At 33.3% G+C, this 18,694-nt stretch overlaps 2 protein-coding genes across 4 annotated transcripts in view; both read right to left on the bottom strand.

The window, feature by feature from the left end:
* Positions 1–18,694, bottom strand: part of LOC124535132 (CCR4-NOT transcription complex subunit 6) — a 212,597-nt gene that overhangs the window by 157,030 nt on the left and 36,873 nt on the right. The gene's annotated exons all lie outside the window — the stretch shown is intronic.
* LOC124535133 lies at positions 2,043–5,742 on the bottom strand. Its single transcript, XM_047111214.1, has one exon. The coding sequence runs from the start codon at positions 5,546–5,548 to the stop codon at positions 4,127–4,129; it is 1,422 nt and encodes a 473-aa protein (XP_046967170.1). The 5' UTR covers positions 5,549–5,742; the 3' UTR covers positions 2,043–4,126.

Here is an 18,694-nt window from a genome sequence, read left to right on the forward strand (position 1 = left end):
CGAGAAGAGTTACCACCGGTTTCTAAAACGATAATCAAGTAGCCGATCTCGTTACGACGTTGCCAATGTTATTTAACATTTAATTTTGATTGGCTTGCAGAGAGTGTGTTTTACACGATCTAATCAATGATTAATAAGTCGATTCGTTAATTTTTACATTGCCTTTTAATGCTATTGGTTAAAACGGTTACGTTTCGAATGTTCATAGAGATATTAATTACATTTCCTATAACGCAGTTTGTAAGTATGAGATAAGTCATTGTTTTAAGTGTAGAGAACCAAGTGGCTCTTTAAGTACTCGAGTTATCGTTTTATTGCGCTATTTTCCCTTTGGCGCATAATCTAAGCACTTTTAGCATAACGAAGGATACACATAGTGATGTATCTTATAATTCACACTATCATTTTATTTAATCTTGATAAATGAGTTCCTTCTTTTCGAAGGTATTTTTAATTAAGTCTCTCACGGATGTTAACTTACAAATTTAGAAAATCAACATTTGTTCTGGCGCTTTACGGTGTCCTTGTGGCCAGGTGACTGTATAAACCGTCGGCAAACACTTTCGTTTTACTATTTGGTACATTTTATGAGTAAGAGCGATATATTATCCTCAAAATAATATAATTTCAAATATCGAATTTTCTCAATATGATATTTTTTACTTACAGACCACTAAGCTAATTCATTTTAAATGTTAAAATTAAATAAACAATGCAGTAATCCTTGATTTTTATTAATTTGTCTCTTTCACGGCCATAAGCTCCAGCTAGTCCAAGATCTGGTACACGGCCGTGAAGCCTATTAAAATCTCCTCATTGTCGACCGAGGTCGTTATTAGGTTATTTATCGATAAAGATATAATATAATTAGTGTAAAATTCCAATGAATATACATTTCGGTAATTATCTATATTATATATTTTTTTGTTATCTAAAAAGATATCCAGGGCGGATCGCTTACGCAACAAGAATAGATAAACTTAATATTAGGATATTTTCTAAAAAAACATTCTTTCAAAGAGAAACTTTTTAATTAAAATAAGTATCGTTAGTCATACATCGACGGAAGTCACATAGATAAATTATTAGCATGACAAGCAATACTTATGACGTCTGAATCACCAGGTATAGATTTTTGATAAATTAGCATATATATGTCAGTCATATAAAAAGGAAATAATTAAGCGATAAAAATATTATCTGTTAATTAATATTAAAAGTAAAAAGTTATAAATAAATTCATTCGCATTCGCAGCCAACCTCTCGATTTATACCAAATAAGTAATAATTTTTATATATTTTTGATATTTAATAAAATATATATATTTCTGATCAAAGACTGCTTAGTTTTAAATTGCATTGTCCTTAAGAGTAAATATAAATAGCATGTACTGTTATACAAATCTGTGGCCTGGCGTTATGAGGAGTTCCAAAACGAAACAGTGCGGGTATATTTCATAATCAGTACAGAAACTATGAACATGATATTTGTGGTTTTATACAACATATGAATTTTCACCGAAATGTTATGTTGCCGATTTCAAGAATGACATAATGTGGTTTTCAATTTAATTAAAAAGAACATTACTTAGGCTCTTTCAGTACCAGAACATCGAACTAAATTTCGATTGTATGCAATAGCAGATTGAATGGCTATATTTTCGAAATATTCGCCCACCGTCTGTGATATACACTCGAATATTTCTTTTGTAAACAAACAATACAATAGCAAACGCGTAACCATAAGCTGTTTCACTACAATAGAAAGTCGAGTTAAGAATTACGTAAACGGCTACGCTATTAACAATACGGGTTTCTGAATTTAAAAAAAAACACATTTTGTTACCGAATATCAATACCTTGTTATGTTTACCAAGTCCATCTGGTGAATTTGAATCGACTAACGTAACATATTGACCGTTCGATTCGAAGAAAATATTCAAATACAGAACTGTTTTTTTTTATAAATATAATGGGTAATCTTTTAAAAAGTGCTCACACAGTATGCTCAATTAACCGAGCACAAAATAAAACAACAGAAATTATCAGGGCATGATGGTTTTTTATTGTACAAAAATAGTGTGCAAGCGTGTAACTCGTGCATCACGACGTACACAAACAAATAATAAACCTATATAACTTTATGTATAAAATGCATTCACTCAGTAAGTTAGACATAGCCTATATTTGTTTACATTAATATTAAGTGTATCGTTGAGTTTTACAGCTGTTACATCGTATATTGATCCCAACACAAGTAGCGATTCGACGTTGACGATGAATATTTACAGTCAAACAATGCATACGATTTATATCTAAGCATTAGTTTTTTTTCTCTTATCGATATAACGAATAACCCTTCGCCCTTTTACTTTTGGAGTCTCGTACTATAATTACGACCGGTTCGTCATTTGAATAGCGATAATAACTTGATATATAACGCAATCAACAGTACCGCTAATGCGCATTAAATCAGAATTTTTCTGTTGATAAGATACTGTAATAACTCCTCGTCTACGTCGAGCCTATCTTAGAGAAAAATAAAGCAAGAACCGATTTATCATGTCGTCCCACGCATGCGCCGAGCAATATAAGCTAACACAACACAAAAATAAAAACGTAGAATATACTAAACAGCCCATAGTGTGTAAAAGCCAACGATAGCGGTGTACCGAAGTACGAACCATGAATAACTTAAATTATATTCACATTATCTACATTATGAAACTTTATCTGGTATACCCATTGGACCCTTCCTCGAAGAAATACACGTAGACTTAAAGAAAACATTACTGATTCGCCGCTAATAACATATCTTGTTATCATTCGAAGGATTATTATGAGAAAATGCGTTCAGTTGACGTTACAGCGACATTAATGGAAAATAATGATATGTAAAACGTAATCCTCGTATTTAGGACAAATTCGTCATTCTATAGAAATACGATAAGGAACGTATAAAGTTTTTATGAACAGAAATGTAATGTTAATGAACCGCTTGCTTGTTCGACAAACAATGATAACAGAATGTTAAAAAAAATTAATTATCGTTATTTTTATCAGCGCGTCTTCGCGTAACTAATTAAATGTCAAAATAAAAACGACGTCTTATTCAAACTAAAAATATGGCTCTACTTTTTATCGCTATAAAGTTCCATAAAAAACAACGATTAGATCGGTAACTGTACCCTGTTTGAGTTTAAGCTTTGAAGACGCTGAAAGGTGATTATCATTTTTTTATATAGCCTAGTCTAATAAACGTTATAAGCAAATAAAATCATGACTTAAATGTATTGTTCAAATACGTAACCGGTGATGTATGAATACCGTTCTATTAAATATTCAATTATGTGCAGTAAAAAAATATAATACAGTTGTTGCCTCTCGAGCCATTAACGTATAAAGGTAACTTACTAATGGTAGAAAAAATTATGATAGCGAATAGAAGCGGTAATTTACGTATCAACGTATGCGTATTAAATTATAAATTAAACGTTTAATATTTAAGGCCATTAGTTTTCAAGACCAGGAGGTCGTCAAAATAAACGGTTATGGTAAAAGTGAGCCACGAGTAGAAATGGAAAAAAAAAGTCATTAACGCTATGAACCGGTGCGCACGAGGCGCCACCCGGAACGGCGCGCGGTGAAAACCTCGGGAAACCGCAATAGCGAGCACGCATCCGCAACCGTGTCAGTAGTGTGAAACGCTAATTGCACACAACTTGGGACAATGTAATAACATAATATCGCAACATTAATTATTTCTTATTGGCATAATTATCTTTACGTATTCAACACGCTCTCTATCAACTTAACGCAACACCCAGAATCATCTCTCCGAGTAATGAATGACAATATTCAGTCATAACGGCGAATCACAACTTATAAAATTTCCAGACAAAGTTTCATTTCAGTTTCATATACTATGGTTAAAAAATAAATTAATTATAGGATCTACAGGAAACCGATTCGGAGATCTCAATATCATAGGGTCGCGTTGAGACGCTCCGTGTTTGCCTCGCTATGAAAATTTGAGTCCAGCTCAAATGGCGAGCGTAAAGCCCCTGGACTGGTAATCATACGCTTCCAAATGTTACAATTATTATAAACATGGTCATCGTCGACCTCAGACAGAAACTAAGGCTAAATCACAAATGTTGCGCGAATTATCGCCAGTTAGTAGTGCCTTTATGCATCCCGAATCCATATTTCCACTTTTTTGAATATTGTTTGCACTCGACACCATCTTTTCACTACTCACTGCACTGTTTGCTTTCTGCTTTGAATTTGTGTTCGCACATCTATCGTTAACGGCACTTTCACTTTTATCATCGAAGAAAGAACGACGTTCGGAGGTCGAGGCCGGGGGCGAGGTCGAAAATAATTTAATTTCCAAGTCACGGTGTCCGTTCATCGAAGTAACAATCTCTGACGATATTTCCAAAGCCAGTGGTGATCTAGGCTCTGGAACGCTGGTTCTTCTCGGAGGTGGGAATAAAGAATAAAGGTTTGGAGCCGACATCGTATCGGTATTATTTACTTTTCTTTCCGGTACTCGAGCCGATGGATCACTCCAACTTCGTCGTAACATTGTATCGGCGCCTCGTCTGCCCAATGGGCCGACAATTTTCATTGACTCTTCTAATTTAGTCGGGGCAAAATCTACACTAGAATTTTCATCCAATAAATGGGCTATTGAATCCGCATCCCAAATCTGTCCGACAGGATCACAATAACGACACTGACAAGAACTAACAGCAGATTCTGACGGTGAAGCTGCCTCTACTAATCCAAAACGCGTAGCCTCCAAAGCTTCTCCTAACGCCGATACTCTATAAGTCTCTGGCGCTGGATCCGGGTAATCTAACACTTTTACGTCTAAGCGATAGGGCAACGATATATCACGGCAATAAGATTCCTCGTAAACACCGTGCGCCGCTGACCCCATATTCGTAACTGCACAATGTTCGACATCACCCAGATCCAATACTGCGGATGTCAATTCATGTGGTACCATGTTATTGGGTTTTCTATCCTTTTTACGTCGTTTTCGTGGTTTTATGATTCTCGGCAGCATTGTTTCGGAATTCGTAGATCCGGAACTTTCGTCACTCGCTACGCTAACTGCATCCGTGTTGTTGTTACGGCCGCTGCGCGATGGACGTGTTTGTTGTTGATGTTGTTGATGATGTTGATTTCTCGGCCTGTTGTTTTCAGACACATCACTTCTGTCTTTCGTAAAATTTTCTGTATGTCCCACGGCGCGATGATTTCGTTGCTCAGGTATAGTAGTGTATTTTCTTCGATCGTGTCTATTTTGAATAATAAGTGGAGCGCCCTGTGTATGCATCGCAAGCTTGGATACAGGGTTTTCACGAGGTGGCGGTGTACGTCCTGCCATAGATATAAGGGGTGCCCCTAGCCATGCATTAGGATGTGGCACACCATAGGGCGGATAGTACGGTGGCGGGAAACCCGGTGCGGTGGCCGCATAGTGAGGGCGAGGGGCTTCGCGGCGCCCTAAGGCGGCGCGCTCGCCCGGACTCATTTCGTCTACGGGGTCGTTTAACCCATATTCGAGATAGTTATATTCAATGTCACGGCGAAATTCCGTGTTGCGACGCGATGTCGTAATCGTAAACTAACATCGGAGGCGCGTAAATCGTCGCGTGCGTTCGCCGCGGTAGTCGGCTGTGGACTGAAGTGAATGAGCGCGAGCCGGCCGCGGCCAAGAACGACGAGTGGGAGTGCCGCGCCGCACCATGCGACTATCGCCGGCGTGGATGCAGCGGAAAGCTTTACAACCCTAACCACGACGCAATTAAATCGTTGTTTACTTTTGAGCCGCTTTCAAAATTATTCCTCATCATCATCTCCACGCTTAATTGAATTAAAATTTAATACCTATATTGGTTAATTAATTAAATACACAACTAGTAATAACATTTTTTAAACATAAATAACTACCAATTTAAACTTACTATTAAACAGAGGCCTGCTTTCGTAATCGTAATCGATTTTTCGCCTTACCTAAAACAAAAAAATATAAGTTTAATGCTCTTATTATTCTATAAATAACAGTACATTTTTATTGAGTAGGTACATTTTTTTTTATTTTTTTTTTAAAACCAATAAAAATATTTTTTTAAATATAAGTTTACACTTATATCATACATACATTATATATTTCCATCTATTAGCAATATTACGGGAAAGTTGTAAAAATAAAGTGAAAGTTGTACAGGTAAATCGTGTAAATAAATATTTTGTTAAATAAATTAAAAAATACATAGGAAAATCAAGGGTAATCGGTTTCAATGCGTGAATGACTATCGTAGACAAAAATAAAATAAAAACCTGCCCCAATTTTATACGGGTAAAAATAAGGTTTTGTTTGTTTAAAATCTATCGCTTCGAGCGATATTTCCTCGCGCCATGAAACTAAAGCAAATAGATGTTATCCGACGTCCTGGGCTTTTCAGTCTGATGCATTTTTTTCAAACATACGTTCTCATTCTCAAATATAGTACGAATTACGTTTAAAAGTCAATTTTAACTTTAGGCGTAGTATAATAATGGCGACGTAGCTGTTTATATTAATATAATAAGGAAGGATTATATAAATAACGTAGCTATTTATACTATTATAATAAGGAAGGATTAATATAAATAAATTGCTAAAAAGTTACTTTTACCCTCTTTTTCAAAATTTAAGTATTACACGTGTTTCTATTTAGATTATCAGAATTCTCCGTATTCAAAATTTTCATCGGTCATTGCGGCACACGCGGCTTTAAGCAACAAGTCTCTTTAAAAATCTTTTTGCCGATAAACACATAGTATACAATAACATGATTGTAATATTAGTATCGATAGCACAAGAGTAATACTCATTTGCAATAAATCTCATTAAAAATTTCTATTTCATTAATATTTTATACATAAATAAAGCAATTAAGTAGGTACTAAACAAAGAATAAATTTACGCTATATAATGTTATGCTAGAATTTCCGATATATACTCTATATAATACATTAAACTTAGCCGAATGACTAACTTACTCGACTTTCTCCTACAACCTAAGCCGGTTGGTCTAGTAAATGATACAGATAACTCTAAAGAAAGGAATACATATTCAGAAAGTAAGTTTATCATAGCATATGTTTTTTTAAAAACAAAGAAACGATTTCGACCGCATGAACGCCACAAAGATCGCTCCGGTTAATATAAAATCAAATTGTATTAACTGAAAAAATGTGTTTAATAAAACTTATGCAGGTTTTATATATATAAAAAAAAAACTAAAACATAATTCAAGTTCCAAGATCGTTATATTTAGCGTATTCTTCCGCGATTAACCTCGCTAAATACTTCCTTTTTTTTTTAATAATCCTACAAAAGCAATAAAGTTATCACAAAACTTTAAAATAATAACAATGTGTTATGAAGGAAAAAAAAAGATAAAGACGGTCTTGACCTCTTGACCACAAAACTGAAAATTACTTCCTCGATATAATCTGTCGCAACATTTTAGCAATAAAAAACAATTATTTCAACAATCAAATCTTCAAATCCGTCTTTAAACGCCAATATTTCCAAGAAGAAAAAATAACCTTTATAAATGAAACATACAAAGACGATCGTTATTTTTTATACATACTTTATATATAAACAAGAGTTATTTATCAACATAGTATTAAACAAAGTTACTGCCGCCCGTCTTTGAGCGTAGATCTTTTAATCTAACCGACAGAGTTCTATGAAGTTTTCATCAATAAACAGAATAATCCAAGTATAAAAAATGTATAGTTACTGTAAAGCCGAGAAGTCAACTTTCCTAGCGGAAAAGCAAGAATGTTTCTTTTTATATTTATTCTTCAATATAAAATTATATACAGTTAAATTGTATATAGGTCTATATACAATTTTATAGTGACGAATACTGTACACGTGTCAAGCCGGGACATGCTTTTATTATACAGATTCAAATCAAGTCTTCAAATTATTTAGTACCAACATATCGATAATGATAAAACTTTTATTCATTCCAAATTTGAATTTTGGGTTACATCAGTTGCTATATTATTAAATAATTTGATATTCCTTAAATATTTGTACAATAACTATATTTTAATTTTTATTTGTATATAATTAAGGGCTTTAATGTAAATCATGCTTTTGTAAATAAGTGTTCCATACAAAGAAAAACATTACACGACTCGACACGTCAAATCAAAATATTATATCGACCTTCGAAAACTCGCGCCCACAGGGTTGGGTGAAAGTAAACTTAATGAGTCAACTTCTCTTTCTCTCGATAAAAGTCTACCTGGTTCATAAACGACGTTGAAAAATATCACCACACATCAATAATATATGGATAAACAATTATATTCTTTATTCGTGACACGTAAAGTCGATATTTGATTGTCAGTTTTGATTTTATAGAGATAGCTTCGATCGTCGTATGAAATCTCATTTAGCATATGCATAATTGCATACGTGTTTACGACGAACTTTCATCGTGAGTCGTATCGAAAGTCTGTTGCGGATATGACATCACAAAACTAATTACAATTCAAATAAAAAAAAAATACAGAAGTCTCATATATTTGAAGCACAATTTAGGTCAGTGTCCTTCAATAAAATATAATAAAATGCGAGTCGAATGAAATTGAAAGCGTTAAGTTTTATACGGAACATTTTATGTGTGTTTATATTTTTATAATAACATTAAATTCACGCTTGTCACGTTAATAGTCTAAATAAAGCGGGTGAAACTACAAACACAGCTATGTACTTAAGTATATAATTACATTAAATACTAAATCATTCACTTGGTGGTAGGGCTTTGTGCAAGCCCGTCTGGGTAGGTACCACCCACTCATCAGTTATTCTACCGCCAAATAACAGTAATCAGTATTGTTGTGTTCCGGTTTGAAGGGTTAGTGAGCCAGTGTAAATACAGGCACAAGGGACATAACATCCTAGTTCCGAAGGTTGGTGGCACATTGACGATGTAAGGAATAGTTAATATTTCTTACAGCTTCATTGTCTATGAGTGATGGTGACCACTTACCATCAGGTGGCCTATATGCTCGTCCACCAACCTATACCATAAAAAAAAATCGCTCAAATACGTTGCACCTGTTATGTTTATTAATTACTTGGGTTAGACTTTACAAAAAACGTCTCCTATTCTATTTATATAATACTAGTAGTCGCCCGCGGCCTCGTTCGCGTTTTAGGAGGTTTGTTGTGTGTGTGTGTGTTAGACAAAAAAGTAGCCTGTCCTTCCTTGGAGTTTAAGCTTTGCTTCATAGAAAATTTCGTCAAATCAGGTTCATTGGTTTGACAGTTAAAGAGCGACAGGCAGACAGACAGACACATAGAGTTACTTTCACATTCATAATATCAATATAGAAGTACAAGTTAAAAAAGGAAAAAAAGAAATGAGTGCGTTCCACTCAGTATATGTCTATATCGAAACTTTAAACCAGAAACATTACACGAGGCAATCAAATCCGAAAAACTTAACTTTAATTTAACGACACTAGTTATAAAATTTAAATATCTGAGATAAAAATAATTTATACAAGTATGCAGACGCACGGCCGCATCGTTTAATCTTTAGAAAACGTTTCGTCAATCCGACGATTTTAACTTCGATTACGGGTCGACTTCGTTAGGTTTAGTACGACACAACTTAGATGTAGCATCGGCATTTATACAACCAATACAAATACCTCCCTATCTTGCCATTCGACGTTATCCGTCGCTATAGATTCTCGCGTCAGTTCAATCCGAGAAAGAAAGTGTATATAAATCGACCTGTCAAATTGACGAATACATTAGCTCATATGATATAACAAGTCATTGCGTTTGTGTAAAGATTACATTCACATAAAAAATAAATATTTATAATTGCGGATGTGATCGGTTTTACGAATTTTTCCGATGCTACATCTAAGTTGTGTCGTACTATACTTTCATAATCCTCTTAACAACGCCAGACTTACGACATAGCTATTAGATGAAATTCGTAAGACTATAAAAGGAAAGCAATCGGCGTCAACGACGACCTTTAACATAGCGTGTTCAAACTAAAATTTATATACAAGCACTCTCACTATCGTGGATGCGTTGCAAATAGTTTTATTACGCGCTATTATGGTTATTACGAACGAACCGGCTGATTACCAATTCGTGTTAGGTGAAAGTTATTAAGGTTACCATCTGTTATGGGCATGCTGTTACATAAGTGATGAGCCACGTATCATTAATCATAGTTAAATGATTCGGTTTCAAATGTATCAGTACTATTCGTTACGAAATTATTTACATAATGATCTATAATCGTACTTAACATAATCCTTACTTAATTAGTGTAACTACAATATTATTGCAGCAATTAGATCGTTAATTTAATATATTTTAACAATTCATTTATATTGTATATCGCTGTTATAGCTTTTATACAAAAAAGTACATGAATATTACATAAGTTTATCTAAACACAACGCTTTGTATGTTATGTAACTTGCGAATAAAACTAATTTAATAAGAGAAAGTTGGTGAGATAACATTGAAAGATCAAAAAGCAAAAGAATGAAACGCATTTCTATAAAAAAACGTTCTGATATTCAGTTTAAATATTATAAATAAAATAATACATCATAGTTAACTTATTTCTCTACATATTAATGTGTGCTTTATTATAATTTAGTATAATTGTATGTAACTATATCAAATTCTATGTAAATGTAGTGTAAGAAACTCAATATATCCCACAATTAAGAAAAGGCCTCTGTTCTTGAGGAGACAGTATTAAGAGTCTTAGACAAATTAAGCAGATGAAAACTGAGTTACGCTTTTATGTCTTGATTTGAATCTACAATAGTCTGTTAAAATTCACGTGTCCTTAGCGCTAGAGGATCTCGTGTACTATTCAAATGTAGATTCCTTCAAATTTCTAGTGATATGAAACAAACATACTCTGAAAGTTGGTCTTTCTATAGTTAATACTGATGATGACTAGCTAATATAATGAGTGAATACGCAGTCATTTGATTTTTAAACGAGCACAAACAGTAAGTCAGGTTTGATCATTGTAATGTAGTGTTATTTAACGTTGTGTTGTGTTATATTTATATTTATTTATATTATTATACAAACGTATATATAAATATAAGATATGAAGTAGCAAACCGTAATGGTATCATATCGAGGTATTTTCTCTTGTTAAAAATAATGATCAAGGTTATTTCAAAACGCTATTCCTTTGCGGATTAGCGGATACACGTGTGTCAATATATCTCATGGTACGACCATGTTTCCTCAAAATATTTTCCTCTATTGTCGAGTACGAGATTAAATATAAACACTAGTTCAACACTTGGAATAGTCAGGTCAGTGTATGTTTGATACACTTGATTTGTTTAAACACATAGTGAGTATTGACAATAAATTTGCTAATATAAATACTATATTAATGTTTGTATGATGCTCTTTAACACTCAGTAAAGTAAAGTTAAGTAACAGCCTGTCCATTTCCCACTGCTGAGATAAGGCCTCCTCTTCCATTAAGGAGACGGCTTGGAACATATTCCATCACGCTGTTCCAATGCGGGTTGGTGGAATGCACATGTGGCAGAATTTCGATGAAATTAGACACATGCAGGTTTCCTCGCGATGTTTTCCTTCACCGCCGAGCTCGAGATGAATTATAAACACAAATTAAGCACATATATATAGTGGTGCTTGCCTGGGTTTGAACCCGCAATCATCGGTTAATATGCACGCGTTCTAACCACTGGTCCATCTCAGCTTTAACACTCAAACAACTAAAAATAATTCGATGATTTTCTATATGAAACAAGCTTTGACTATCAATAAGGACGGTAGGCTACTTTGCCTAACTTGACGACCAACACCTAAACAGGGAACGAAGCCAGGGAAAAGTATTGGTAATATATATCTTGAAAGTAGGTTAAATCAATTAAACGATTTGAAAGTAAAAGAAACATTTCAACACGTGAATGATATATCCAATTTTCACTTTCATCATTCACACTTATCACAATTTTCTGTTTATAATTAATCTTGAACTAAGCGATAAAATATAACATCGTAATGAAACCCGGAAAAGTTTCGGATGAACATCTGCCGAATCTGCCATCAACCCGCATCGGATTAAGTTCATATCAAATTGATTATTGAATTATAAAGTATTACCAACAACTATGATGCATACAAAATCAAATTAAGCGCGTAACCTCGACCGAGTCTTCTCTATGGCACGTGACATTAACGAAATAAAAATAATAACCATGTATAATCTTATAGTTAAGAATTTTTATTAATTGAAGCGTTATAATTAGTATCTAAAGTAAAATAAAAATAATAACCATGTATAATCTTATAGTTAAGAATTTTTATTAATTGAAGCGTTATAATTAGTATCTAAAGTACTAGTTTCAAGTATATTTCATTTAACTACGCGAGCATATGACGCGAAAGCAGCAATGACTCAAAGTTTCACATTTAATAGATAAATCCAATTGAATCGGTTCCGGTGTTGGATCTCGAACTCTCAGTTTAGCTATAGCGCCGGAGAGCAAGCTGATTTCTCTCGAGCTTTACGTAACACTATTATGAAAGGCAGCCGTTTTGATACTTTCGTATTGTGTTCGATATGAATCACACTTTCAAAAAGTACGCTTATTGAAGGAATACTTCTGTGATGTAAATCCATTTGACGGAATGGTGAATATAAATTGCGTGCTTACAGTACAACAAAGAATAAAAAGAGAATATATTTTTTTAATTAATCAAAATCTAATATAGTGTTGTGCAAAATAATTTCAAAGTAGGATTTGAAAAAGACCATAAATATAAATCTATACTAATATTATAAATACTAAAATAGTTCTTTTTAAATAAACCACTAAACAAAATTAGATGAAATTTTGTATTAGGTACAAAAATAGGCTCCTTCTAAAACGCGAGCCAAGTAACAGTTAAATAACAACAACTTATATATACTTCAAAACAAAACAACTGAACAATTAGATAGTGCTAGAAAATTAATATTACTCACAAAACATACAGTGAAACTAAAACGCCATATGACCAAAACATACTCGTAGTGGTAACCTGTGGTTAGCTTCGAAAACTCGCTAAAATGGAATTTGTACGTCAATTATACTACCATTATCGCATCCCACTTTCCATCGGTCCTCTCGATCCAAACAGAAACTAATAGCAGCAAGTTGTTAGCGTTATCGCAATTGCAATCATTTTGTAAGTACAATAAAGGCTCCTAATGGCCCTTTCCTTGCTGCTCGAACATGTAATAGTTATCAAAGTATGGACCGGTTCTAGTCCTTATCAACGTTAGGTAAGTCCGGGGATTGCGTAACGACTCATTATTTTAACGTACTAAATGAAAAAAGAGAAATTATATAACGACTACTCTCCACCCGCAGCTTCACTTGTGTAAGAGGAGGTGGTCAAATGATTAAAGCATAACAATGAATAATCAAATACATAACCAAATTCTCTTTCCCGCTTACAATATTAATATAGTTATATAAAATTACTACTGCCTTTACGTTGACGCTGCTTTTGTTTTATTTTTGATACAGACAATATAACAAATATATTGACCTTTTTAGATTATATAAAATTATATTAAAATATAGCGAGTTAAATAATATATCGATATCCGATACAAACATTAGAACAACACTGAATGTACGCGCCTGCGCCGGCGCCGCGTTTCGAGCTAATGCGTTTTTGATTGGCGCCGCTCAAAGCTATACTTTCACTTACGTTACAAGCCTATGCTACGGCTGCTTTATTTTATTCAACGATTTAACTCGATAATCATACTATATAAAATATATAAATTCAACCTAAATAATTATAAATAGAATACGCAATACTTGTATGTTATCCGTGAATGTATAACAGCTGAAATTTTAAGTTCTATTTTTAATTTTAAAATAATTATGAAATTATCATACAGTGAAGAATATAATAGTGGTTTAAAAACAAGATAATATAATTTACCACGTGAAAAACAGTCATGAATAGTCGATAGAATACAGTCTTTGTTGCTTCACAAAGTCAAGGTAATCCTTCCTTGGGGGCAATACATTTTTCTTTATACAACAAAGTCGTTGTTTCACTTTTTAACTATATCTTATTACTATATTAGAGTATCTACGTGATAGAAGATGCATGGGGATATATAACCATTAAAATATGGAAATATCTGTTTGAAATGATTATTTGTCAACAAAAAGAGTTCGCTCGCGCAAGTCAGTTGCACTAACCAATGTACCGATTTACCTTTAAAATCATTATAAAACAATTCTATTATAATATATGACTCTAACCTCCTTGGAAACAATAAAATCTAATGGATATTTAATGTAGACTCCACCGAGTGTATTTACGATACGTGAGCGCGGCGTCGCGGAGACGCGTTCAACGAAGCCCTTCTCACAAAGAAATCGTATCTTAATTCTGAGTTGTGTCGTTTTACGGCACGAGCTCGCTTTACAACGCAATAAACAACGCTGTGTCGAGCCTCTAAGATCACAATATTAAGAGCTATCTGGACTCTCCGATACCTATTTGTATCCATTTCATATAAATTCAAGGATTCTCGTGCGAGACAAATAGGTAGTACGTCGTGATGTCGTTAGTCAAAGTCGATAAATATATTTAAGTTGTGTCATTCTATGTTTATAACAGTCAATGAAGATGAATGTATTATAAAATGTTGCTTCGAAATAAACAAATACATTGTAAGCTTATTCCAAATAGCTTGAACATTATTGCACAACGTACAAGTCTAGTTTCATAATATTCCATACTTATATATAATTAGGAAAGATAAAAGAGTTCAGTTGATACTTTGTTTCTCCTCTATTTGTAAAACAAATTTCTTCCTAATAATTCGAGCTTTTATGAAAAATCAAATACCATCCCGCCCGTGTGAAAAAAGAATTGAATTTACTTCTCGATCAAAGCGCCACCTACCGAGCAAATAAACTCAACCAATCAGAAACCCACTCAAATACACACAAAAAAAAATCATGGACATCTGTCCAACCGAACACACATATAGAATGAACATATATAAATATAGGAAATAAATAGCACAGAATAAAAAATATTCGAAACATAAATATACATACACTTGTGTGTGTTCAATAATTTATGCTTAAAATTATGCTACTTTACTTTTAATTCAACAAAAATTATCAAATCAAATATAAGTTAATCTGGAGCATTCTTCAAAAAAAAAAAGAAATAACAAATAAAAATGAATATTTCGAAAATAATGAAACGTAAAATCAATTATTATCAATTGATTAGCGTTCATTAACATTACAAAAGTAACATTTGTACGAGTCAGGGACCACGTACAGTTATAAACACAGACCCGAAAAAATTAAATTATTTTATTGATGATAAGTATGTAAAATATATGAAACGAATTCAACATGAAATAATTTACCGAGCATTAACTGGTGTAATGTCACCCTCAAACTTACATTAATATGTGAATATTTAAAAATTACGTGTTATTTTATTTTTATATTTAATTCATCGTTTTGTTAATTATGTCTTTGTTATAATCTGTACATATAATAAAGTTGAAGTGTTTGTAACATTAAAATAACCGCTTTTATTCAATGTAACTATACCAAAGTAACATTTTTTTCTAATTTTTGTCGGTCTGTCTGCTTGTTCCAGCTAATGTGTGGAACAGCTGAACCGATTTCGAAGGGAAGAATTACTGACAGAAAGCTGATGTCATAAGGGGTAAATAAAGCTACAACAATAACTTTTTGTTAAATTCAAACGTCTACAAAGCCATGGCCACAGCATGGCGGTACATATTTAAAATGATTATGAATTATATTACATAGGAAAACTTAACCTTATAAGATATTTTTTGAAGTCAAATTGGTCACCAACGCCTATAAAAATTGGCACTGTAAGAAATATTAACGAATCCTTCGATCGCCAATGCACCACCAACCTTGGGAAATAGATGTTATGACTGTTGCAGCTGTAGTACACTGTCTCATTCATACTTCAAACCAGAACACAACAATACTATTTGTGCTTGGCTGTAGAATATATGATGCGTTGGTCACCAATCCAGATGGGCTTGTACAAAATTCTACAACCAAGCAAACAGTATGTAATTATATCGATATACGTGCAGTCAAAACAAGCAGTTACTTCATTTATTACATTTAAATGAATCTTAGACATAACGATTTTCTACAATGAGTTATATGTTTATATAAAGAATTAGCCGCACTCTTTAAGAGTACTTCCTCACAAAACATCAGATGTAAAAACCTGAAGATTAGATCTCGAATAAAACATTTCGATAAGACGCTGAAGTGATCATGATAACCGTTCATAACCATTTGTTCCATCAAGGTCATGTATTTTAAGACTTGGACGACTGAAGAATAATCTTAAGGTTTGCATGTTCTAAGGTAAGGCGACCTTTAGACATGAGGATAGGACGTCTGTCCGCCCTTCGATAACCGAGTACTGTTAACGTTTTAAATGTATTATCCCTTGGAAATCATACCTAACTGTAATAGTTGTCGATGTGTCCTTTTCAGCCGGTTCTTTTTTTTAAAGTGAGACGCGTGACTATAAGTGTTATTCAGTTGGTTTTTTTTATAAATAGACATAGGTCGACAATATGTATGCCTAAAATATATTTATATTTTTAATCATACAAAATAATATAAAGCTTGGAGTTTTTATAATATGGACATTAGAGTAACGTCTACGTCTATCAATGACCCCAGTGTTGAGAAAGTTATATCCGCCACACATATCGCATACATAACCTCGGTAATTTGCGTACACAAAGAAGCACGTGAAAGCTCAATAGCGCTTGCCCATATTTGTACTTATAACCTTCATTTAAGATCCTATCAGGGCCATCAGTTCTTCGGTAAACTTAAAAAAAAAATACAAAAAATTGACAACAATTTCGTATCAAATTACAAACATACAAAATTATGATAAAGTTCATTGTCTGGTGTAAATGGATAATTAATTAATGTACACATCGCGTGTGTCATGAAAAAGTCTACAATGAACGTGTCAAAATAACGACGACTCATACACACAGGATAAGTGTTATAAATGTATTTAATATATGTAATCTATACTTGTAAAAAGATCACTGTTTTTAGCGCAACTCACGCAATAACCTTTAATAATTTATTTTAATATGAAATTTATACCACTATATTCGTGTTTCAGAGTTTATCACTAAACAATATAGTCCAATATGTTACGTAGTCAAAATGTCGCGCTTATATATAAGTTTATAATATAATTGAGTAATAATATTGAAATAAAATGTTCGGCGAATCACGAAGGAAATATTAACCGTTTATAAGAAATCATTCAGTCATCCGCGTTTTCACCATTGAAGTTACTTTAGTCCCGGTAAGGGATGTTCAAATAATATGAATATTTATCGATATGTTAATTTCTTATATGTTGTTTTCTAAACAAATACAATAAAAACAAAGTATCCTTAATAATCCATATAAATAAAATGTCACGCGCATTTTGAGAAAATGACTTTTCAAATGAAACGTTTTGAAAACAGACACCGAAAACAAAAACCAAACAAAAGACTATTAAAACTTTTGTCATGTGAACGCAAACATTGACACAGGACTGGTAGGGAAGGTACATCCCCGACCTCTAGACTGCGCCCCGTCGGGACAAGGTCGTCCCGCCCTTGCATCTAGCGTCCGCCCTTCGTACTTGGGACAACTGAAAACCTATGATTAGCGCACTGCCTTTAGAAGCAATGTTCCATGCTTAGGACTTATTGATAGTGGATGCGTGATTTTTCTTTATCATAATTTAATTTCATTAGGATTTTGTTTGTATTTAATTCAATTAGCTGGTGATAGACAAAACAAATCATTATAGTCACCTAAAAGTCGAATTGAATATAAATACGTTAAAAATACGTTATGTTTTCGAAAGTTAAGAATTTGCATAAAAGTTCGTATAAAATATTGATAAACAGAACAGAGAAAGACACAGCGAGTAGAATGGCTATGACACGAATTAATCTTGTATTTTAAATGATAATAATAAACGAGTTAAAAAATCTATATCTCAATTACTTTTGTGAACGATAAAAGAACCTCGTCGACATTTTCAGTCCTTTTAGGATCCGAGCCGAATTACGTTAATTTGAATTTAAATGCGTTTATTAAAACGTGACCTCAGTCGTAAGTAAAAAACAGTTAAAAAAAATCATGATTTCTTTTTTGCGGTTGCATTCGTGATGCGGTTACAAACTTTAGCCTCATTAAAACGGTCATCGAAAAGAAAGAGTTGGACAATATAAAAACCACTCACGAAAAAGAAAAAGGCAGAAAATTATTCGAATTACGAATCCAAAACTTAATATATTAAAATTTTACAATACTCTAAATATCAATTAAATTAAATCGTAAATCGCAACACTAACAATACGAGATAACATTTCGCAATGTCGCCATAGGAGGTGCTCTTGCGCAAATCGCGCGTGACGTCACCGCACGGTTCCGGCTTCACTTTCGCGAACACTTTCACCGGTCGGACCGGGCGTGTCGATAACATTGTCAT

Source organism: Vanessa cardui, chromosome 14, assembly GCF_905220365.1.
Source record: "Vanessa cardui chromosome 14, ilVanCard2.1, whole genome shotgun sequence".
In the NCBI taxonomy this organism is placed as follows: Eukaryota; Metazoa; Arthropoda; class Insecta; order Lepidoptera; family Nymphalidae; genus Vanessa; species Vanessa cardui.